Source organism: Lynx rufus, unplaced genomic scaffold (assembly GCF_022079265.1).
Source record: "Lynx rufus isolate CCGP_SWC_20201006 ecotype Redwood Valley unplaced genomic scaffold, mLynRuf1.p SCAF_1, whole genome shotgun sequence".
NCBI classification, from domain to species: domain Eukaryota; kingdom Metazoa; phylum Chordata; class Mammalia; order Carnivora; family Felidae; genus Lynx; species Lynx rufus.
Window position 1 is genome coordinate 10,239,099 of NW_025814823.1, and position 23,597 is coordinate 10,262,695.

General features: G+C 48.4%; 1 protein-coding gene across 1 annotated transcript in view; it reads left to right on the top strand.

Annotated features, from left to right (window-relative positions):
* LOC124508290 (uncharacterized) overlaps positions 1–12,020 on the top strand; it is a 43,758-nt gene extending 31,738 nt beyond the window's left edge. The window contains exons 15-20 of the mRNA XM_047074684.1: positions 767–837; positions 1,390–1,531; positions 5,082–5,266; positions 7,217–7,329; positions 8,874–9,018; positions 11,814–12,020. Of these exons, the coding sequence (XP_046930640.1) occupies positions 767–837; positions 1,390–1,531; positions 5,082–5,266; positions 7,217–7,329; positions 8,874–9,018; positions 11,814–12,020 (863 nt within the window). The remainder of the gene's footprint in view (positions 1–766; positions 838–1,389; positions 1,532–5,081; positions 5,267–7,216; positions 7,330–8,873; positions 9,019–11,813) is intronic.
* Positions 12,021–23,597: the final 11,577 nt, after the last annotated feature.

A 23,597-nucleotide genomic window follows, 5' to 3' on the forward strand; every position in this document is an offset into this window, starting at 1 on the left:
TCCGGTTGCAGAGGGGAAGCTCAAGTTGTGTGTACGGATCCCGGGGTGGTCGTTCGTGTTCTCGTTAGGTAGTTAGGGAGGCTATGTCCTCTGGACTTTGGACCCATGGCCCCAGCCCCAAAGCTGCAGATGCCCTTGGATTCTCCTCTCCACCTCCACACTGAGGCATCCATGGCTTCTGCTTTGCCTGGTGGGATCACAGAGCCCCCTTGGCCCTAAGAGGAGGAAACTTCAACCTCATAATTTAGGGAACTCCCAAGAGCAAGTGATACGCATGGGGTCCCCACTTCACAAAGGCTTGCTACATGAACACCCATGTGTAAAACACATTCAAGAATTGTCGCTGATAGGCGACAAAGACCCCCCCGGCCCAAGAATCCCTTTGACTAGGCAGGCCCCACAGTGTGTTTAAAATAAGTACTTACACACACATGCATGTGCGTGCACACACACGCGCACGCACACACACGCACTGATTATTGCCACAGCTCTAACTTCCAGACCTTTCCTCCATAGCCGAATCTGCCCTTCTCATCAGGAAAGTTGCCTAGATTAGTGGAGACAGAAAAGGCCACTGAGCCCTTTGATTCAAAACCCACGAAGAGGACCCTCTTCCCCTATATTCACAGATAATTCTAGCCAAGGATATAAGAAGAGGCCCCTGGTGTCACGAGCCTGCAGTGCCTGGCAGCAAAGTCTCAGGAGACTCGGAGGCACAGGCGAAGTGCACACCCCCGGTGGTCTTCCTGCTCTCCTCTCCTCACAGGTTCTGTCACCTTCTGGAGGCTGTTCGGTGGGGCCCGTCCCATTGCAAACCTCACTCCTATAAGTTGGACAGTCGATTGGAAATAACTTCCACGCTTGGGGTTTGTTGTTGTTTTTTTTCCTTAAAAAAATTTTTTTAGTGTTTATTTATTTTTGAGAGAGATAGAGAGACAGAGTGCGAGCAGGGGAGGGGCAGAGAGGGAGGGAGACACCGAATCCAGAGCAGGCTCCAGGTTCTGAGCTGTCAGCACAGAGCCCAACATGGGGCTCGAACTCACTGCTGTGAGATCGTGATCTGAGCTGAAGTCGGACGCTTAACTAGCTGAGCCACCCAGGCGCCCCTGTTTTTTTCTTTATCGACACTAGCCTGACTGTGCAACACAGCGACTCTTCTGGGTTCCAAGTTTTTAGCTTGATTATCTATATAGCATACCCTATCTTGCTGAAAGATTAACACAGGCACAGTGATGAGTTCTTACTGCAAATGGGATGCAGCATTCCACTTGCCATTGTCTGACAAGTCAGCTTTATCGGCAATGGGCCCCGTGTGCATCTGTGATGGGCCGTGTGTGTGTGTGTGTGTGTGTGTGTGTGTGTGATGGACCATGTGCATGTGTTTTTCAGTCCAGAGACAAAGCACAGGTCAGCAGCATCGCAGTGACAGCAAGAGATGCCCTCGCCTACGTGGCCGATGAGGAAGGCTTTGTGCACGTCTATGACATCAAAGCATATGGCCTGCAGGGACCCGAGCTGCAGTCCCCCAAGAGTAGACAATAAACACTTCATGTTAAATACCATAATGAGCACAGCTTCAGTTTTAACTTAATATTCTGGTTGGTAAGATGGAATTGTACCAGTGAGGATGGGGGGTAGGGGGAGGCGGTCTATAAAACCCTTTAAGAATGGGTTTAGAAACAAATATTTTTAGCTTGGCAAGGATACAGGAAAATGGGCACTCCTATATGCTCTTGGCTAGGAAGCAAATTGGTGTATGCTATCGGAAGGGTAAGTTGACTCTACATATCGAAAGCTTCAAACCGGCAATCCTACTTCTAAGCATTTGGCCATAAGAAATAATAAGACATGCGCACAAAGATTTAGTTATCAGGTGAATCAATACATTGTTCGTAAGGGAGAAAGAGAATAATTAGAAGCAACCTAGATATCCAACATAAGGAGGATTGATTCAGTACATGATGGTATGACAAATACACTGGAATACCATCCAGTCTTTGAAGAACAGTGCTGTAAATGAAGGTGTATTCACAGGAAAAATATTCTCGGTAAATTATTAAATGAAAACATTCAGATCGCAAGACAACATTAAAGTATGAATCTTAAAAATAAAGAGAGCATGATTCTTTGTTAAAACGAAGAAATACGTGGAAGATTGAAAGTCTGGAAAGACACACACCAAGGCTTTCACAAATGTTATCTCTTGGTAGATGAGGTTATAAATGTGCATTATTTTTTATTTTTGGAAATCTGTATTCCAGAAATTCTGTCTTATGGAAACATTGCTTTGGTGGTACAAAAATGTTTAAAAATTTAAAACCCTCTCATACAATTGTAAAAATGCTCAAGATTAGCAAAAAATCAGAGAGCACCAAAGAATGGAAAACGAAAAGCACTAGTTGCTACTCTGACCTCTTTTACCACCTGACCTGCCATTTCTGCCTCCTGGGAACACTGTGAATGAATCTTAATTTTCTTTCAGAAAGTTTCTATGCATATATATATACAGGGGCACCTATATCCCACTACATAATTTCCAGAACTTGTTTTTTACCTTTGCATCCCTTAGACAACTTTCCAAAAAAGCACATGTAACTCCGTTCGGCATATTTAGAATCTAACATATTTAAATGGCTATATAGAATCCCAATAAACACGTTTCTGGAAGGCCAATATAGAGGTAAATACAGACTTCCATTTAGTCACCTTTTCGTGTTCCCCACAGAAGTTTAAACGCTACAGCAAGAGAAATTGGAATTTAGAAGTAAGAGCCACCTGCCTAGCCTCCGACTTCTATTCCAAGTACTGGGTGCATAGCACTTGCCAGGCTGCTTTACAAATCACTTTTGATTACTTGTCTACTCCTGCATGCTTTCCAAACCCTAAGCACTGAGGGAAACCATAGCATAAGCAGCTTGCAAGGGACCCATTTTATATGTCTTTGGACCTGGCATGGGGTCTTTCACGTAGTTAGGTGCTCAATAAACACTTAGCAGTTAGTGTAGCAAAACCAATGACTGCCACACCGGTACCGCTCCCTTGCTGGACACTCACCCAGATCTGACCCCATCCCATGAAACTGCTGTATGGCATCTAACATTGTGGTGATTAACTCTCCCACTGTACTCAGGCGTGTTCTTTCTTTTGATTTAGATGTGACCTTCCGCACGGCCCACGTCAGTGTTGTGACGTCATGAGTACCGTCTATTTTAGAGTTCCAGAACTTGTAAGAGTTAAAATACTTCCCATTGCTTTGATCAAATCAACCCTCTCAAAAGGCCTCTGAATTAGTCACAATAGGAAAATGGGATTGTAATCCCGAATCCTACTGTTGGGGAAAACAAGATGTATGTACCGCTTGCACAGGACTAAAGGAAGCCATTGGAAGTCTTCATTTTTCTTGCAAATGGATCATCGTCTTCCGTGAATTGGTCTGGTATTTTCCTTTAAGTTTAGACACTTGGTAAATTTAATCTTTTTATTACTTTTTAAATTTAAATTTATTTTTTAATTTGAGGAGAGAGAGAGAGAGCACAGGTGAGAGGGGCAGAGGGAGAGAGAGAGAATCTTAAGCAGTCTTCACGCTTAGCGCAGAGCCTGATACGGAGTTTGATCCCACGAACCTGACTTGATTGTGACTTGATCTGAAATCAAGAGTCAGACACTCAACCTACTGAGCCACCCAGGTGCAGGTGTCCCCCCACCTTTTTTTCTTACTGAATTGAAAGGAGTCAGTGCTAAGGGCACAACCTGAACTCTGGTGGGGCTGTTCTTTACACTATCTTGATCTTTCCCCCAGACCCATCACCCATAAGATGGTTTTCGGCGTATCTTGTTTGATATCTTGGGACTGGCGCTGGAGAACTTGGAGGGTGTGATGTGGTAGGAGGTAGGGAGAGAATGGTACCAAGGATAATTCAGAAGATTGACCTGCCTTCTACATTCCAACCATCATTAATGGAGCATTGACATATTGATTCAATGTCCCTTTCATGCTGGAACAGCTTTGGAGCATCTTTCCTCCCTTTTTATCTCATTAGTTTAGAGCTGATAGAAGAATAGTTTCTGCTCTCATCCTCCCTTGACTGCACCATGTGCCTATGGAGCAGAGATGGGGCGTACATAGGTATGGAATATCCTACCTGGCTGCCTCCTCAGTCTCAGTTCAGGGCTACGTATCTTCTCTAAGGCCAAGTGTATTAGTCAGCTCAAGCTGCCTAACAAATACTGTTGACTGGGTGACTGAAACGATAGGCATTTCTTTTCCTACATCAGAATGGTTCTGGAGACTGGAAGTCTGAGATCAGGGTGCTGACACGGTCGGGTTCTGGAGAGAACTCTCTTCCTGGCTTACAGAGGGCCATCTTATTGTATCCTTGCGTGGCAGAGAGATGGCTCTGGTGTCTCTTCTTATCAGATCGCTGTCAGATCAGGGTCCAACCCTCATGAGCTCGTTTTAACCTTAACTACTTCCATACAGGCTTTATCTCCAAATATAGTTGCACTGGGGGGTGGGGCTTTAACATGTGAGTTTTGCAGGAAACAAAATTCGGTCTATACCTTAACGTCAGCCTACGTTCACAAAAATTGGCAAAATTAAAGACATTTCAACTTAGAGAGCTCACCTAGACTCAATGCAGTGAGTTTGGTAAGGAAATGTGTTATCATAGGGTCATATCTTGGTTGGAACAATTCAGAACACAGGGAAGGGCCTAGCCTGAGTGGGCTAAAGTAATGAGATTCACCTGACTCACTATGTACAGAGACTCTGTACCTATTTCAGCAGGTCAGCTTGTGTCCCTAGCTGATATTCCTTGCAGCAAGTGCTAAAACTATTTAGAATTTATCCTGTCCGTCCTTAGTTTAGTACTGAGTAACTTATGCACCCATGTGATGCATTCTGTAGGAGGCATTCCAGGCTCAAGTCTCCAGAGCCAACTGCCCTGGAGTTGTTTCTTACGGAACCACAGAAGCAGAACTAAATTTGATTAGGTTGACCTAACAACCTTAGCAGTAAGCTTTGCTCTGATTAGAAGATAGGTTAGCTTCTGTACTATGCTTATTTGTCTCTATTCCTCCAGGAACCTTTGGGCAGCATAGCCCCTGGGATATTTTCATTCCTGCCTCCCGGAGCCACCCTAGAGTGCCCTATGAAATTTTGACAGATCCCCAGAGCATGCCTGCTCCCCCAGTGGTGGAAGGGGATGTTGCTGCTATGCACAAAGGAAAGGAGGAGCGAGACAGTGTGGTGGAGGAAAAGGCTAAGGTTGGTCCTGGTCCATGCAATTCACCTGCATTTTCGGATTTTGTGGCTTCCAGGCAGATCAGCATGGAATACAAACTGCAGACTGAAAGAGTCAGGGGATGACCCAGAGAACAAGTAAACATAGAGATTTAAAGTGTGTCCCGAGATCGTGCTTCCGACCAGGTAGGGTGGGGGAGGGGGTGGTTGTGGGTGCATCTGTGGGAATGACTGAAGCTCATCCCCCTAGCGTCGCTTGACTTTGTCCTCCTTTGACTGATAAAAAGGCAATTATTCATGGCCTTGGAATGTAAGGAGACCCAGGATCATGCTCAGCCCAGCTGTCACATCTGAGAAGGACAGACACTGCAAATTCAGCCCACGGCACACACTCTCTATTAAGAAATACACACAGAAGCTTGGCTTCCAAGTGAAAGGAAGAAATGAATGGGTTAGTGCCCCAGTCTATGAAAGTCAAAACTGGAGAAAGAGATTTTAAGAGGGCCCTGGTAGATGCAGTCTTGATTTAGAGCTTAGTGAAAATATATGGATTTCCAAGAAATGCTTGCCCTTTAATAAATTGAAAAGAAGGTCATTTCATGAGCTATTGCTCACTGGTTATGTTACAACTCAAAGCAGAACACCTGCTCTGCCAGCAAAATAATGTGTCTCGGGTTTTTCCTTGGCAGCCTCCTGGAATACTGATCACACGGTATGACCTCGTCGCTGACTTTTGTGTAGAGCCCCAAACACGTTCAAAATAGGAAATAAAGGGACTGGGCAGGCATAGATCAAGAAAACCTTCTGTCTTGTCAGAGGCCTCTCACATTTCCACGATCCTGTTCTCATAAGCATTCCCAAGGTAACAAAGAGGTGCGGTGGTAGCCCTCAGGAGATCAGAATGTGTCTACCCAGCACCATTGGTCTATTTAGAAATACAATAATTTCAGTGTGCGTTTGATACGGAGCAAATAAATGAGTTCATTAATTTTGATGGGCCCGCCATTTGAAAACAAAAGCCCAGAGGGAGGAGGGAAGAGAGGAAGGCGAGAGGAAGGGAAAAATGCTGATGTGCTCAGAAGCCAGGCGAGTGCTTGGCTGGAAGGCAGTCTTAGAGAGAAATCCCGCTGCAAGTGTAATGTAGGAACAGGAAGGGAGCGGAGGGAGGGCAAGGCAGGAGGAAGAGGGAGAAGAGGAGGAAAAGGAAGAGGCAGGGTGGGGAGGAAGCCGCTCGGTTCCAGAAATCAAAACAGATCATTGACATGATGTTGGTTCTCTGAGGGTGAAAGAGAGTGGGGCAGTCCGTTCCAGGATGGATTTTGGTCTTCGCTGGTAGACCATTAGGTGCATCTGTGTTTATTTTTCTGTCCAATTTGACTGCTGGTACCCCCAGGAAACAGTCTGCAAATTCTTTCCCAGAGAAATAGGGCAAAAGGAAAGAACCTGAGCCCTTATATAGTGTATTTGGACCATTCGATGGGACCCCAAACTGTGAAATTGCAGAATAAAGTGTTTATGAGGTAGGGTCGCCTGAGTTCTGCTGTTAAATTCACCTTCATTAGTTGCGTGACCTCCAGCAATCACTTCCATTAATCTGTGAAATGAGAGGCGGGATTAGCTGATCTGTGAGTTTTATTCCAGCTCTAAAAATGTTGTTTCTCTGAATGTCTGTTTTGCAAAACCGAATGTGTTGATTGGATTCTGGGTGTCAGTAGCGATTCTTCCCGAATACCAGCAGATCAAACACAACCACAACTGAAGTAAGTTGATGGAATGCAGAAAATCATTCACCTGGAAAATATCACATAGGAGTTGGTGGTTTCAAATTTGAGTAAAAGCTCGGGGGAAAATGCTCTTGTTTTCTAACGGATTCAGCCAGCCTGTGTCTTGTTCCAACACAGAAAAATGCATGTAACTGACAAGCTATCTCTGTTCCTTGTCACCATTATGCTCCTGGGTTCCCATTCCCACAAGTGTTCCTTCTTCCGGCCTGAAAAAACGCCTAAGCCTTGCTCTCCAGAAGACTCCATCCTTGAAGTTGAACTGAAACAAGACATAAATCAATGGTATGCATTTTGCAATGGCAGGTGAGCCGAACAGGAACAGCCAGGTCAAAGCGAGGGCCCCCTTGAAGTAAGGCGGCCTGTCCTGGCTGAGGCATCCTGGGCTACTCTGCCATCAGCATGAGTCACTTGTCCCTAAGCCCCGCAGCCTGTGAGTATAATGAGGTCACCATTCAAATCTCACCAGTTTAACATCCTGCCTGCATGATTTAGATCTAGGCCGTGGGGCTGTGTGAGTGACGACACCATCCCGCCATGCCCAGTTCCTTGGTGCAGTGGCTCTAGGTCATCAGGAGCCCAGACCCCTTCTTCATACTTCTACCCACTACTTAGCTCCGGTTTCTGTCTTCCCTACCACCTTATAGCTGCCAGGGCCTCCCACCTTCCAGACAGTGTGAAGAAACAGAGGCATGGCGGACAGACGTCCAAGACAAAGGGGAGGCACCTCCCAGCCAGATCAGCAACCTTTATGGACTTTTCTAGGAGGTCCCATACACTGCTGCTTACATCCTGTTGGCCAGAACGCAGTCACGTGGGCCACACCTAGCTGCGAGAGGAGTTCAGAGTTCTGTAACCAAGGAGGAAAGGAACAAAGGATTTTCGGTAGACAGCTAGCAATCTCTGTTTCAGGGGGTCACATAGGAACATGTCTCAGATGCTATCAAAATTGGAGAGCATCACACACAGAAACACCATCCATCATGGGCATCATTTAGCCACGAATCTAAAGTTGGCTTTGGGAGAATTTTTGGCCAGTTGGAAAATGACACGGACTAGGATTAGAGTTACAGGTCTGTCTTTGAAAACAGTGTGACCTCAGGCAAGTCACTTAAACTTCCTGTTATACACATGGAGATCTCCCACGTGGGTCTGCAATCCAACGAGCTGGTGAGCGTGACAGTGTGTAGGTCCGGAGAGGGAAAGGGAGGGGATCCTCTGTCCTCAGACACGTGGGGTTTGACATCACCAGCGTCTTCATCACTGTCATCGTGGGCAGCAGCAGAATCGGTGTCATTCTTTATTCACCTTCGCAGAACCTGCTTGGGTTTTAGTTTCCCCTCCTGGGAGCATTAGTCTGCTCAGGCTGCTGTCACAAAATATCAGACTGAGCGGCTTAAGCCACAGGCATTCATTCACGTAGCTCTGGAGGGTGGAAGTCTGAGATCAAGGTTCTGGACAATCCTGTTCCAGGTGAGGGCCTTCTTCCTGGCTTTCAGTTGCCACCTTCTCACCGTGTCCTCATGGGGTGAAACACGAACAATGTCTCTTCCTCTTCTTGTGAAGGCACCGATCCTATGACCTCATCAACCCTAACTACCTCCCAAAGACCCCGTGTCCAAATACCATCACACTGGGGATTAGGGCTCCAACATCTGAGCTTTGAGGGACACCTTGCAGTCCATCACCGGAGAGTGTTATGGGTGTGGGGCGGGCAAGGCTTCCAAACAGCATAAGCCAGCAGTAAGATGCCACCGACACTCGCTCCGTCCACTCCGAGTGGGCTGGCATGGAAGCTGGCTCTGGACACAGAGCTGTTTCTCTACCTCTTTCTGTTGACTGGCCTCAAGAATGGAATGCAAAGGGGGAGCTGTGAACAGTGAAGGAAAGAGGCCAGAGCGGGGCTGCCTCGAAGGTCCCAACCAGGAAGGGAACCAGTGGAAATACTCTCATCCAACTGGATCAACATCTGTGGTTGCTGGGCTACTGAAAAATGTATGTTTTCTAAGGCAGGGAACCGACGTACGTACAGTAAATGTTTTATTTCAACTTGCAACAGTGAAATGTACACCCATTCCCCAATCTTTGGATGTTGGGCCAAGGCTTTTTCTTCAACTAAGAGATGAGTTCAGCACAGTCTTCCTTAAATCCGTTACATGACTTTCAGGTTTTGCTTTTTTTTTTTTTAATGTTTATTTTTGAAGGAGAGAGACAGAACATGAGCGGGAGAGCGGCAGAGACAGAGGGAGGCACAGAATCCGAAGCAGGTTCCGGGCTCTGAGCTGTCAGCACAGAGCCTGACATGGAGCTCGAACTCACAATCTGTGAGACCGTGACCTGAGTAGAGTCAGTCGCACAACAGTCTGAGCCACCCAGGCGCCCCTTTTTTTTGCTTTTTTTTAAGTACAGCAAGAACCTGAAGGTGTTTGCAAAACAATATGAGCACAGCGGACTCCTAGATTTTTTAGAATTTTCCGCCAAGCTTTAAAAGTTGTCCCATCTATCCTCAATTCAATATCACCCTTCCTCTAGTCTTTCCAAAGAATTCATCTCAGTTCTTACAAGGTTTTGGGCACATTTTCATCTCATTTAAATAAATATATAATTGCAGTAAAATGTCCCACTGGCATAAACAGGTCTGGGAACACACACAGCAGGTCCTTGTTAAGTGTACAACTCAACCCTCGGCCATTGGGAGCAGACGTGCCATCTGCCAGATGTGATCGTTGGGAGGCTGCGGGCATCTGGCAGGTGTTTACAGAGTCAGTCAGTCAATCCGCGAGTTCCGTCAGGAGGGCGTCTGTTGTATGTGAGCCTTGGAGCGGCAAGGATTCCCCTACAAATCTCACTGACGCTTTCCCTGGACGGCTTGGCTGTAGCACTGAGGACAAGAAGCAGAGACCACGAGCAGCAAGGAGGAGGGAGAAGATCCTGTCGCTGCACTACCCGCGTTGGTGCTACCTCACCTACATTCTCTGAGTGGGGCCCGGCCTTCTCCAATAGCACACGCCTTACTCAACGCCAAAAAATGTTGAGGGTCTTCTGTCCGGGGCCACCTCTGACAGTCAGGTGGGAATCACGAAATTATTTTGTTTGGTCCTCACAACATCTTGGAGAGGTACGACGTGTTATCCACACTTACAGATAAGGAAACCGAGGCTTCGAGTTTGCCCAAAGTCAGACCACTGTTCGGTGGCGAGGCAGGCGCGTGGTACCACTGCTCTGTGAAAGGCCATGCCGCAGAGAAGGGCTCGGGTCTGAGCACAGAAAGGAAAGCATAATTGTAAAATGCTCCAGACGCTACGTAGAAGCTGTTGGCTGGGGGCAGATTATCGTGGAATCAAGCGTCCTCCCCTGAATGCGGGCCCGAGTGATGGCGCTAGTGTTAACTTGCTGAAACACACGCTGGCTGGAGTTCACTTACACGGAGAGGGGTGGCCAAGTGGCCAAGAGTAGATGGCTCCCAGGCTGTGTAGGGCAAAGTGAGGCTGGGAGAGGCAGACTGGGAAATCATCTCCAGAGACACGGTACCAGGAAGGCGAGCGGATGACCCAGTGGCTGTGCATGGAGCGGAGAGAGGGAAAGGGTACCTTTGGGCTCTCAGAGATGTGGAGGGGGTGCCGCCCGAGGCCACGGAATCCAGTAGAGAGACAGAGAATAGCCCCACAGAGACAACCATGCTCCAGCAAAGGGTAGGTGAGTGTACCTCCTGTCCCTGGTAGATCAAGAACATTCAGGCTTGGTCTCGAGATTTTTGCTGAAAGTCATCAGTGAGTACTTCCAAGGAGTTTGTTCAGCATTCATGCTGCACTATTCGTTGAGCACCGCTCTGTGCGGGACACGGTGGGAGTAGGAGGGAGTCTGTGACCCGAAGGAGTCCATACTCAGGGAAGCAGGGGGTAGTCTCCAGGCTCCCCCACCCTTCACCGCTTAGCTGCCCCTTGACAGCAGGGGTGCAAAGCATTGTGGGAACATCAGTGTGGGGGGCCCACGGAGGGGAGGGCTTCCTGGAGGAAAGGCATTCACACCCCGGCCTGAAAGTTGAGTAGAACTCAGCCAATTGAAAGAGAACTTTTGGAAAAGGAATTGCCGCTACAGCACGGAGGCACCTTGAGGACATTCAGCTGAGTGAAACCAGCCAGACCCAGGAGGACGAAGACTGTACGACTGCCCTTACATGAGGGACTGAGAGGAGTCAGATTCATAGGGACAGAGAGTAGGACGGTGGGTGCAGGGGCTGGGGGATGAGGGGAGTACAGAGCTGTTATGTCTAATGGGGATCGAGATGCAAGAGCTCCAGTCATGGGTGGTGGTGAACGGGCTTAACGCCACCCAACTGTCCTGCAGTTAACGAAGGCTAAGATGGTCAATTGTGTGTTATGCGTGTCTTACCGAAATTAAAAGGGAAAGGCAGGGCGGAGGGAGGGAGGGAGGAGCATGAGGCAAGGCCCAGGGCAAGAGAGAAAGGTGGAGGAGTTCTGGGAGTGTGAGAAGCTCCATGTGCTGGCACAGAGTCTGGGGGGAGGTGACCGTGGCAAGGACTTGACCACGGAAGGAAGGATTTTGAGGGGCGGAAGTAGAAGGCTTTCCAAGGTGTTTCAAATTCAGCAGGAGGGAGAAGAGCTGGTGACAGAGGGTCAAATCGAAGAGAGGAGCACGCGCATGTTTTTGCTAATGGAAGCGGTGCTGTGATGGGAAGGACCACCGTGCCGAAGGGGGGGCTTCCGGTTAAGCGGGAGGCAGCAGGTGCCTGAGGAATCCGCACGCTCATCTGGTCCTTCTCCTGCAAGCTGCCGCTGGAGAGGAACCAGCCTTCCCGGAGAACGCCTGAGCTGGGGTGGCCCGGCACCTACCAGACCCTCCGGTGCCACCAGGTCGCCTGCATGTCGGCTGTCGGGGAGAAGCCAGACTTGCCTATTATCGGCTCGGATTTGTTGAATTTAAATTGTCCTGCACAGGAAAAAGGAGGAAGCGAAGCCGCCCAGAAGGAGCACTGATCACATAGCAGTTTCCGTGTCTGGGCTCTGAAGAGACCAGGGTGCTCTTTTCTTGGCAAATTCTTCTTCCCCAGTTAATCCAGTTGACTGACTCAGAGTAACCTTTGCCCGACGGGGCCCAAGAAGAACAAAACAAGAAATGATGTCTGCCAATGTGGGCTTCCTCCCAAAACAATTAGAGCTTGAAGTGAAGCCCACGGGTCAGATTCGAGGTTTTTCTTCCTCGGAAGCCTCGATTTCACTGAGTGCAGACAGCACAGAGCCGATGGGCTGCAGCTCCGTCACGACCCAGGTGTCCCCGACACCTCCTGCCCCCAGGTGGGGTGGGACCATGGAGAGGAAAGGGACGCTGTTGGTAAAAAAAAATAACTAACAATTTTGAAAGTCTGTTTTGTGCCAGGCAAGCCTCAGTTAAGACCTTGGACGTATGATCTCCTTTATTCCTAATAACACCCCTATGGATAGGTACTGTGATTATCCCATTTCATCAACAAGGAAAGTGAGGTTCTGGGAGTTTAAATGAGCGGCTGGTTATCAGTTAAGTAAATGGCGCAAGAAAATTCAGAGGCCACAAGTTCTAACCAACAACGCAGACTCTCAGGGTAGAGAAAAGCAAGTTTCAGGAATAATATCAGAAGGCCAATTGCCGGGTCCTTTCCAAGCGTGGCTCTAAAGCAGCCATTTGAAAGCTCTCAGCCCCCTCAGAGATCCCAACAGCGGTAGAGAAAGAATAATGATGCGACTACCAGTTACAGAGCACTTGCTATGCTGATCTCTTCATGGGCATCATTTAACCTTGAAGCAGCCTAGGGAAGGTGCATCCCTCCTGGTTCCTGGCTACCCGTTAGGCAATCCAAGCTTAGGCAAAATGAGAAATTTGTTGGTTTGTAGAACCATGGGAAACATTATGACCAAGAACTTAAAAGCCCCATCAGGGCTAACGTCCCATCCTTGTCCCTGTGATATTGTCTGTTCTCTGTCTGTCTCTCTCTCTCTGCAGACCGGTTCTGTCCACGGTGCAGGAAACACGGCCACAACAGTCTCTGGGTTTAATTTGTAGCCTGAACTCCACAGAGAGACTGATGTCAGGTTCTCTTGGGGTTCTAAGTCTCACAGCCCTAGCAAAGGGACTTGCTGACATATCTTGAGTCAGCACTTACCTTGGCTCAGACCGAGTGAGGGCCGCAGCCTGGTTCCTTTAAAAATGGCTGGTCTCGTAGAGCCACCGTGATGCCAAGGACTGTTCCCTGGAGAAGAGGAGGGTGCTGAGTAGACAAACAATCCTCTCCGTGTCTCCGAAAGCTAGACAATTGATTCCCACCACCTCAGACTAGCAAACTATGCCTATCTGCCTGCCTTTCCCCCACCTTCCCTCTCTCCTTCCCTCCTTCCTTCCCTTCTTCCTGACATGGATTTAAATCCCGAGTTTTCTCCTTCCTACTGGACCCAGGCTCCAGAGGCACAGAGAGGACCCACTCTCAGTTCTATCATCAGCTTGCGGATGGGCCAGAGTATATTACTACTTATCCCTTAAGCCTGAATATCTTCACCTGCTACAAAGGGCAGGGGGAGCTGTGTGCACCGCCCCCCCCCCCCCCCCCGCATTTTGCCCTTCCGTGTTGGAATCTTTGAGCCTCCTGAGCAACCAACCCACCTTGGCCGGACCCCTTTCCCCATCCTGCTTTATGTAAACCTTCAAACACTGGATCTCTCCCCATTTTAATGAAGTACTCATTTTTAATCCTTTATTTTTGGACCATAACATTTCGAGTTTAATCCTCAGGGTTCTAGCCTGCCTACTTGGTACTATTTTAAATTGAGAGCTCTGCATTAATGCTGTTTTGCTGAGGGCAGTGTTCCCTCCATTAACTAATCCCTTGAGGAAATAATGCCATTATATGAAGTCAGCGGCCTTCAAAACAAAACCCTATCTTATAAATCATGTCAAGCGGGGTTCCAGATACCTCCAGGTGCAACTTCCAGTGGGTCTGGACTTGTTGGGAGAAAATGGGGCAAAGCAGTGGAAAACATCTGCCTTTTTTTTCTGACCCGGTTCTTCTTTCCCCCCTTCCCACTCTTCCTACCTCTGCAGCCAGAATCCTGCTTTCTCACCTGTCCACTGGCGGTCACAACGGGAGCGGAGATAAACCAGCCACTACCCACCGGTCCTTGCTGACGTAAGTTTGGGAAATGCTGGATTCATGACCGTTAAGCAGATTTGTTTACCTCTGACCCCACATCAAGCCGATCACCTCCAAAAGGCAGTACCTCCCACCACCCCCACAGGGCAGCCAGGGCTTCAGCCTATGGATGTGGGAGTGTTACCAACACTCAGTCCATAACAGAGAGGCGACTTGCTCAGGATAATAAGCAAGAAGGTGGCAAGAGCCAGGTCTGGGACCGATGATGTCTCTAGATTCCTACATCTGTCCTCTTCCCTTTGTAAGTAAAGGACAGCGTGAGGCATCGTGGACCAGCAGGTGGGGTGGGCAGCTGGTAGGAAGGATGAGACTTGATACAATCCGAGATGCTGATGGTGCCTGGCATTCGAGCAGGGGCCCCGGGGGATCCAACTTCGGCCGGCCAGTAACCCCCCCTTCTGGTGAGATCCCAGAGGGAGACCCACAACAGGGAATAATGGAAGATGGAAACAAGGGCCATTTTATTGCTAGCCGAGACGACTGGTTTTAGCTGAGATGACTGGTTTTAGCCAAGACGACTGATTTTAGCCGAGACGACTGGTGGTCCTTCAGACGGACTCTTCCAGGAAGCAGAGCTGGGATTATGACAGGCTCAGAGCCTGAGCGGTCTTTCCTTCTCCTGCCCAAGTCTTACCACCAGGTTTCAGGGAGCTGAGGACTCTGGACTGAGGGACCCACCGTGAGTGTGAAGCCCAGTCAGGACCCCAGTCTCTAACCAGCGGTATTAGAATAGCGGCACTGTCTTCTCTCCTCTGTTTGGGACAACTCAGCGTAGCACCACTTGGCTGAGCCTGGGAGCACAATCTGTCTGTCTTCTCAGGATGCTCTGGGAGAAGGTAGGGGACCATCAAAGAGGAACCGGGGTCTTTTCTCCACTCCAGGAGCTCACTCAGGGGAGGCCAGCTATAGCTCCTAGATACTTGGCCAGATGCCCGTGAGATTCAGGACGGGGACAGGAATATTCCTCCAAACCCTGGAAGCCACTCTGTCCTACCTGAATCCTGACTACTCCCAGGTCCCTCCCTGAGGCCAGCCTCTACCCTCCATCCCTCAAACCACCTCTTGCCCTTTCTGCTCAGATTAAACCTGGGCCTGCCCTCCCCTTCCCGTCAGTTCCAGGATCCCAAAGAGAATATTCTATAGTTTAGATGCTAGTCTGAAATAATTTGTCTGGCTCAGTGTATCACGCCTTCCCGTACCTCCCATCCCGAAACACACTTTCCAGTCTCCCCTTTCATTTCTGCCTCCTGTTGTGGTGACTCTCACAAAGAAAGATGTCATTTGCGGACATCCTTATGACCATCAGAGGTATTTCGAAAGGCTTACAAATTTTAATTACCGGCTTCATATTCCTACACAACAACAAAGCAGGCACGTTTCATCTGGGAGATTTCTCTCTGGTGTAACACAGACAGGAAAATATTGCAAGAAAGACATAGGCAATATTTTTTCTCATCCACCGTGGGGCACGGTAGTGGGCTGAATGATGGCCACCCAGAGCTAGCAAGTTCTAATCCCCAGAGCCTGTGGATGTGACCTTATTGGGAAGTGGGTCTTTGCAGATGTGATTAAACTCGGCATCATGAGAGGAGGAGATGACCCCAGATTATTTGGGTGGGCCCTAAATGCCATCACAAGTGTCCTTGAAGAGAGGTACAAGAGATCAAGGGACACGTGGGAAAGACGATGTGAAAAAGGGAGAGAGATGTGGCCGCAAGCCAATGGACCCCTGGAGCCACCAGAAGCTGGGAGAGGAAAGGAAGGATCTTCCCCCCAGAGCCCTCGGAAGGAGTGGGCGCCCACCCCTAGCCTGATTTCAGACTGCTGGCTTCCGGGCCAGTGAGAGGGGAGCAACAGATGGGGGACACTGAGTGCCACAGAGCCACCAGCAGAGAGGAGGCCCGAAAGATCACTCGACTTAGCCCCAGAAAGTTCCCTAGTGATTTCCGAGAGCAGAGCGGTTGTAGCAAATGTAAGGAAACGACGGACATTGCGTTTGCAGAACATTCTCCCACACGTAAACTTAGGAAAGTGAGCAGTAAACTGGAACCCTAAATTACCTCTAGTGACTGCATGCGTCCCACGAGAGCCTGCAGGCAGAGGTCCAGCGGTGAACGTCCTGTGGATCAAAGGAAGTTGGGTTTCTCCTTGTTTGACCCATGTCAGCCTTAATATATGTATCTTTTGTCCCACTGAGGACACAGGCCCTGGAAATCAGAAGCACCTGTTTCAGCCACGAGCATGAAAACCAGCACGAACCCCGAGCATCCTGGGTGCTCCCTTCTGTCCATCTGGTGTCTCCCGGTCCTTGCCCCATTGCCTCCACCTGTTTCCTACTTGGGACCTTCCTGAATCTCAACTGCAGCCGAGCATTGAGTCTTTTCCCTTTCACGTGCTATCCAGAGTTTTAGTCAAGAGTGGATTTCAAACCCCATTCCTCACAGAAACTGACACAAAGACCTCTTCGGAATAACAGGGTTGGAAGTGGAAATCCACACGTGGCCAGTCCTGGCTTTGCTTTGTTTCATAGTGTCAGGGGGAGGGCACGTGCGGGGCGGGGGCTGCCACCAGCCCCCGGAAACGAGCCTACAAAGGGATCTGTTGGGCCACTGAGAACAACCCCAAGCTGAAGCCCACACAGATCATGTTCCTGACAGGGCTCCTCATTTCTTACATAAGCTAATAAATCTTCACTTGCTTTTCAAAGGAGAGGTCAGGGGTGCCTGGGTGGCTTGGTCGGTTAAGCGTCGGATTTCGGCTCAGGTCATGATCTCACGGTCCATGAGTTCAAGCCCCGCGTCGGGCTCTGTGCTGACCGCTCAGAGCCTGGAGCCTGTTTCAGATTCTGTGTCTCCCTCTCTCTGACCCTCCCCTGATCATACTCTGTCTCTTCCTGTCTCAAAAATAAATAAAACAGGGGCGCCTGGGTGGCGCAGTCGGTTAAGCGTCCGACTTCAGCCAGGTCACGATCTCGCGGTCCGTGAGTTCGAGCCCCGCGTCAGGCTCTGGGCTGACAGCTCAGAGCCTGGAGCCTGCATCGGATTCTGTGTCTCCCTCGCTCTCTGCCCCTCCCTGGCTCATGCTCTGTCTCTCTCTCTCTCTCTAAGAATAAATAAACATTAAAAAGAGAGGTCAGGATGTCACAGCCAGTTTGGGCAACAAAGGAGAGGAGTCTGAGGCTCTTCTCATGTCCCTCAGCTCTCCTCACGCCCCCCTCAGGTCCCCCCACACCCCCGTCAGCTCTCCTCACGTCCCTCAGCTCTCCCCACGTCCCCCTCAGCTCTCCTCATGTCCCTCAGCTCTCCTCTCGTCCCCCTCAGCTCTCCTCTCGCCCCCCTCAGCTCTCCTCACGCCCCCCTCAGCTCTCCTCACGCCCCCCTCAGGTCCCCTCATGCCCCCCTCAGCTCTCCTCACGCCCCCCCTCTAGCCCGGCCTCCTCCTGTGGGCTCCATTTTGAGGCATGGCACCCTTTTTCACTCTGACACGGAAGTCAGAGACCTGGGAGTCGGCCTGTCCCCGTCCCTGCCGTCCGTCGTTCGTCGGGAGCGCACGGCACACGAGGGCCCAGAGGCGCTGAAGTGGCCCCGTGAGCGCGCAGAGATCTCAGGGGAGGTGCTCCTTCCGGGGCAAAGCGCAAGGGCCAAGTCCGCAGAAGGGGATCCGTGAATCGCTCAGGTCGTTTGTGACGATTCCCAGCACGGCCTGCTTCCCTGTCGGCACCCCGGGCCGGCCTCACCGTGTGGCAACCGGGGGACCGTCGCTGCCAGGTGGACCCCACAGGCCCCGGCCCGCCAGGCGCTGAAGAAGCCCCCTGGCCACGGCCCTCCCTGCCCCGTCAGGGTGACGCATCCGCTCGGAGGTGCGGGGAGAGCCCAGGGAGGAGGTAGGAGCCGGCAGCCCCCCGCGGGGCCGGGGGTGCCACACATCCTTCCATTCCTTCCGGAGCAGCGCTCCTCCCTCCACTCCGCCCCTGGCCTGAACGTCGGTGCTCCCTTGTGGGCACAGTTCGGTCCCCACCAAACTCCTCACGGAGAGGGTGCCCACCCCCACTCCTGGACACGGGGAGGCGCGGCTCTGCGCGCCCCCCTGCTCTTCTGGGTTTTATCTTCGTGGCTGTGGAGCAGTAGGGCCGTTTACCCTCGCGTGCGAATTACCTACTCATGGAGGAATGTTATGACCCTCGTCGCAAGATTAGGTAGCTGTTACTGAGACACACTTGGGACCAGCGAATGCAAGTACCTCATGAGAATTCTTTGACTAATAAAGAATCACCTTCTAAATTCCTCGAGAAAGCTCTCCTTTAGGCAAAACATTTATGTATAGCGTTGCTATAGAATGTCCAGAACCCTCAAACAACACTTAACATCGTTTAGAGAGGGTCGGGCTGCTTATGACAACCAGGTGAAGTGATGAGGCGCGTCATCCTCGATCGGACGCTGGATCCAAACAACAGCCGTAAAGGACGTTTGGGGGACAAGGACGTTTGGGGGACCGAGGTACCTGGTCGGGCTGCTGTGAGGAGGAGGGGTTCCTTGGGCGTGACAGTGGACTTGAGGGGTGGGAGGACGAGGTCCCCGTTCCGAGAAGGTATGGGCGGGAGAGGTGACTGTCGCTGTGACTGGTCAAGGGTTCACGGCACTGTTCTGCCAATTTTTCTAAATAAAAAGGGAGGGGCGTTAAAAAAAAAAGCTACTCTGGTGTTTGTCGTTTTGTGGGAAAGGGATAGTATTAAGGCAACTCTCTCAGAGGTTTTTAGTGCCAGTAAACAGGACGATTCACTAATTTTGACAATCACCCCTTCTCTGGCCCTGGGCAAATAGTGTCCTTGGCCTATGGATTATAAAGTCATGGTCCCTCAGAGCCTTTTTTTGGTGCCATCTGGCTTCTAGAACATTCCCAAATCTGGAAGTGGTTAGCAAAGAGGTAGCCCTGGGCACCCAGCGATGATAAATAGACTGAATTTCCACTCACCCCACAGCGGCTGGTTGGTTCACCGAGCAGGAAGACAGGCATGCGTTGACTGCCCATGTCTATTTCAAAAGCCACGATTTTCAGAGAAAACATGAAAGGGAAGAAATTAAAAAATATCGTGTGTATGTGTGTGTGTGTGTGTGCGTGTGTGTGCACGCGTGTGTGCAGTGATAGCAGGTAGGAGTAAACAGTATATGCTGGTGTTGGAAAAGAAACCTAGCAAAGAGGAAGCCCCTCCCTACTCTTGGTGCGGCCAGCCTTCACCGCATACCTGCTCTGTGCCAAGATCCCCAAACACGTCTCGTGTAGACCAACTCCTTTCGTCCTCAAGGACGACCACTTTGTAGAGGGAGAAACCGAGCTTACGGAGGAAATTGGCTGGGGGAGGTCAATGTCAAAGCCATGCTGATTGTAAAATGTGGAGCCGGAATGGAACCCCCAGTATGTTTGACTTAAAAGCTATGGAAGCACTTAATTTGTCACCCAGTGCTATCCCCAACTGAGCTGGAGCCAGTACGGGGGGGATGTAGGGGGTTGTTTCCTGATTCTCTCCACTTTATTTGTTTTGTTTTTAATAATAAAAGACGAAAGCATTTAAAAGGGAGCACATTTGTTGGATATCTCTGGGCTGCAGTATGTGTGCAGAGGATGTTGGGGTGAGGGGTGGTGATGATGCAGGGGAGGAACCCCTACAAGGACCAGAGTAAATAACTGCTACCATTCATTCAGTGGGCTGCACGGGGGCTCATTCTCCATATGCCTCAAGCCTTAAGTGAGGAAAAGAGAAACCATTAAAACGATACACACAGACCTACGGAAAGGTGCCGGTAACCGTATCACATCAATCCCCAAGTCCCCCTAGGGGGAAGCGACAGGAGAGGAGGAGTGAGGAAGTTGGGTAGCTTAAGGGAGAATTGAACATCCATAGCCAAGGAGAAAAGGCTAAGTATAGAAATATGTAAATGGATGGGCATATATCAGTTTACAGAATATAGCGTCACTGCTCGGAAAACGGAACTTCAGATACCTTGGCTGAAATATCAGCTATCACATACATCCTATGTATAGTCAATAGCTCAATGGTTCTTGAGTTTGCAGGTTACACTCGCCTGGGAAGCCTTGCAAATCCTGATGCCCAGGCCCCATCCCAATCAGAATCTCTGTGGGTATTTTCGTTTTTTGGTTTTTGTTTTTGTTTTTTGTTTTTTGTTTTTTGTTTTTTTTAAACTTCTGGCATCTTTTAATTTGTAGCCTGCGTTGCAAATCACTGTTTCTGGGTCAGCGTTTAATGGAGAGGCAAGCTCGTTTTTCGGTTTTTGTTAAATTGTCTTGTTGTTTTAATGAACACTTGTAATGGTCTAACAGAACCTGTCCTCATCTTGATTCTTTTTATACACTGATATCTTGCTTAATCTTTCTCTCTCTTCCCTTCCTTTCTCTCTCTGCCTCTTTGTTTCTGTCTCGGTCGCAACCGGGGTTGCAAACACTGGATTAAGAGACTGTATTTGGTGGTGAAAAGCTTTGGTGTGTCAAAGAAGCATGGGCTTAGAAAGCTCTCTACAGCCTGGTGAGAAAATAACACATCTTAATACGGTTGCATTCAATGGGTGATTGCAGAGAACAGATTCGGAGGCCTCTCACGGAGCGTTTGCAATGATGATAAAAGTGTATTTTCACCGCACTGACCAACTTTTACCCCCGGGTGAGTACATGCTAACTTTTATCCCTCTGCTGCCATAGGGAGAACACTACCTTTGGAGTCAGTCAGATCTAAGTTCTGATGAACCTCTCAACTTGGTCGGACTGTCCTTCACCCCATTTCCCCACTGGTAAAACGGGAAACATACCCTCAGAGGATTGTGAAGCCCGAGTAGGAGCACCTAGCAGAGGGCTGAGGCGCTCGGAGGCAGGTAAGTGCCAATATCCCCCCTTCTCTTTGTGTGCGATTTGGAAGGTCGTCGCTTTCCCTAGAGAGGCTCTCAAGGGGCAGGGGTCCTCTCTGGTTGTCACAACAGGAGCACCTAGTGGCACCTAGTGGGTAGAGATGAGGGATGCTGTTGAACACTGTATGAGGCGCCAGGCGGTCCCCGTAACACAGTGCCACCTGCCTTAAGTAGATTAAGAATCGTTAAGGGACCCATGCTGTACTACAGTTCTGAGAAAATGAAACCGCCAGAGACTGGAAGAGCTAATTATTCTGAAGCTTTCAAATATGTCACACATGCTCATATTATTTACAAAACACATGCAAATACAGACTCAAAAATAACCGATTTCGACTGGTTGTCTTTTAGGAAGTACCCAATGCTAGCGAAGCTAGGCCACGGAGAGAAAACCACAGCACATTTGCCACCGCTAGCTGGAATGGCACGGGGGAAACTTTCTCCTCACCCTGCCCACTGGAGGGGCGTAACCACGCCCACAGTACATAGTACTTTGGGAAAGTGAATCTCTCTCTCCAAATATCATTAGAAGACTCCATCTCCCCAGAAAAGCATGACAGGGTTGTTTTGTGTGGATTACATAGAGAGAGTGATGTATTCCTGCACAGCAAATACCATAGTCTGGATAGAAGTCTGGATGCAAGTGGTAATGTAAAAAAAAAAAAAAAAATATATATATATATATATATATATATATACACAAATGCCGCTGATAAAAGTGAGTCATTGGCAACAACCAAAGTTTATTTTTTGGACTTTCTGAAAGTAACTCTTGAAAGGCTTTTGAAACGAGGCATATTACATTTCTTTGATGGGGAATCAAGGACAATAAAAAGTAAACATTGGGGATTTGACCCAAGAAAGCTAATCATTGCTCAGACTTCACCAATGTTCATGATGAACTAGACTCCAGGGGTCTACAAGAGTAGACATTTTTTCCAAGTTTTTATTTAAATCCCAGTTGGTTAACACATAGTGTGATATTAGTTTTAGGTGTACAATATAGCGATTCATCACTTATATACAATACCCAGTATATCATTACTAGTGCCCTCCTTAACCCATTACCCATTTAACCCATCCCAGGCCCACCTCCCTGCCAGTAACTCTCTAGTTTATTCTCTATAGGTAAAGAGTCTGTTTCCTAGTTTCCTTCTCTTTTTCACATGTTCATCTGTTTTGTTTCTTAAATCCCACATGTGAGTGTAATCATGATGTTTGTCTTTCTCTGACTTATTTTGCTTAGCATAATACTCTATAGCTCCATACACATCATTGCAAGTGGCAAGATTTCATTCTTTTTGATGGCTTATATTTCATTGTATGTATGTATGTATGGGAGGTGTAATGTGAAATTTATTACATATATACATACACATGTGAGATATATATCTCCCATCTTTATCCATCACTTGCTGGACATTTGGGCTCTCCATAATTTGGATACTGTTGATAATGCTGCTATAAACACTGAGGTTCATGTATCTCTTTGAATCAGTATTTTTGTGTCCTTTGGATAAATATTTATAGTGCAATTGCTGGATCATGGGGTAGTTCTATTTTTAAGTTTTTGAGGATCCTCCATACGGTTTTCCAGAGTGGCTGCACCAGTTTGCATTCCCACCAGCAATGCAAAAGGGTTCCTCTTTCTCCACATCCTCACCGACATCTGTTACCTGTGTTAATTTTAGATACTCTGACTGGTGTGAGGTGGTATCTCACTGTGGTTTTGATTTAGGTTTCCCTGATGATGAGTGATGTTGAACGTCTTTTCATGTCTGTTGGCCATCTGTAGGTCTTCTTTGGGAAAATGCCTATTCATGTCTCCTGACCATTTTTTAACTGATTACTTTTTTGGGGGGGCGGGGGTGTTGAGTTTGGTAAGTCCTTTAGGTATTTTGGACACTGACCCTTTATCAGATACATCATTAGCAAATATATTCTCCCATTCTGTAGCTTGCCTTTTGTTTCCTTTGTTGTGCAGCTTTTTATCTTGATAAAGTCCCAATAGTTTATTTTTGCCTTTGTTTCTCTTGCCTCAGGAGACATATATAGTAAAAAGTTGCCACAGCCAATGTCAGGTTACTGCCCATGTTCTCCAGTGAGTAGATATTTTTAGGAATAATTGTCAGAAAGTGACCATTTAAGTTAAAATTAAATATAAAATTCCATGTTTTGTTAAATAGAGCATTTATCCAAACTACTCCATGCCTTGAGGATTCTAAGTGATTGCTAGATAAATCACAATTGTGTGATATTATGATATATATTAGAATATTAACATGTATTATGAAGTAGTCAACATTGACAATGTTGTTTTCCAACATCCAAAAATGCAATCTTGAGGTCTGCAAACTATAGCTAGTTGAGCCATAAAAAAAAAAAAAACAAAAAACAAAAAACGACTTCATCTTTACAGAAAAGTGATACTACAGAAAACTTCCCATCTTTAATACTGATTT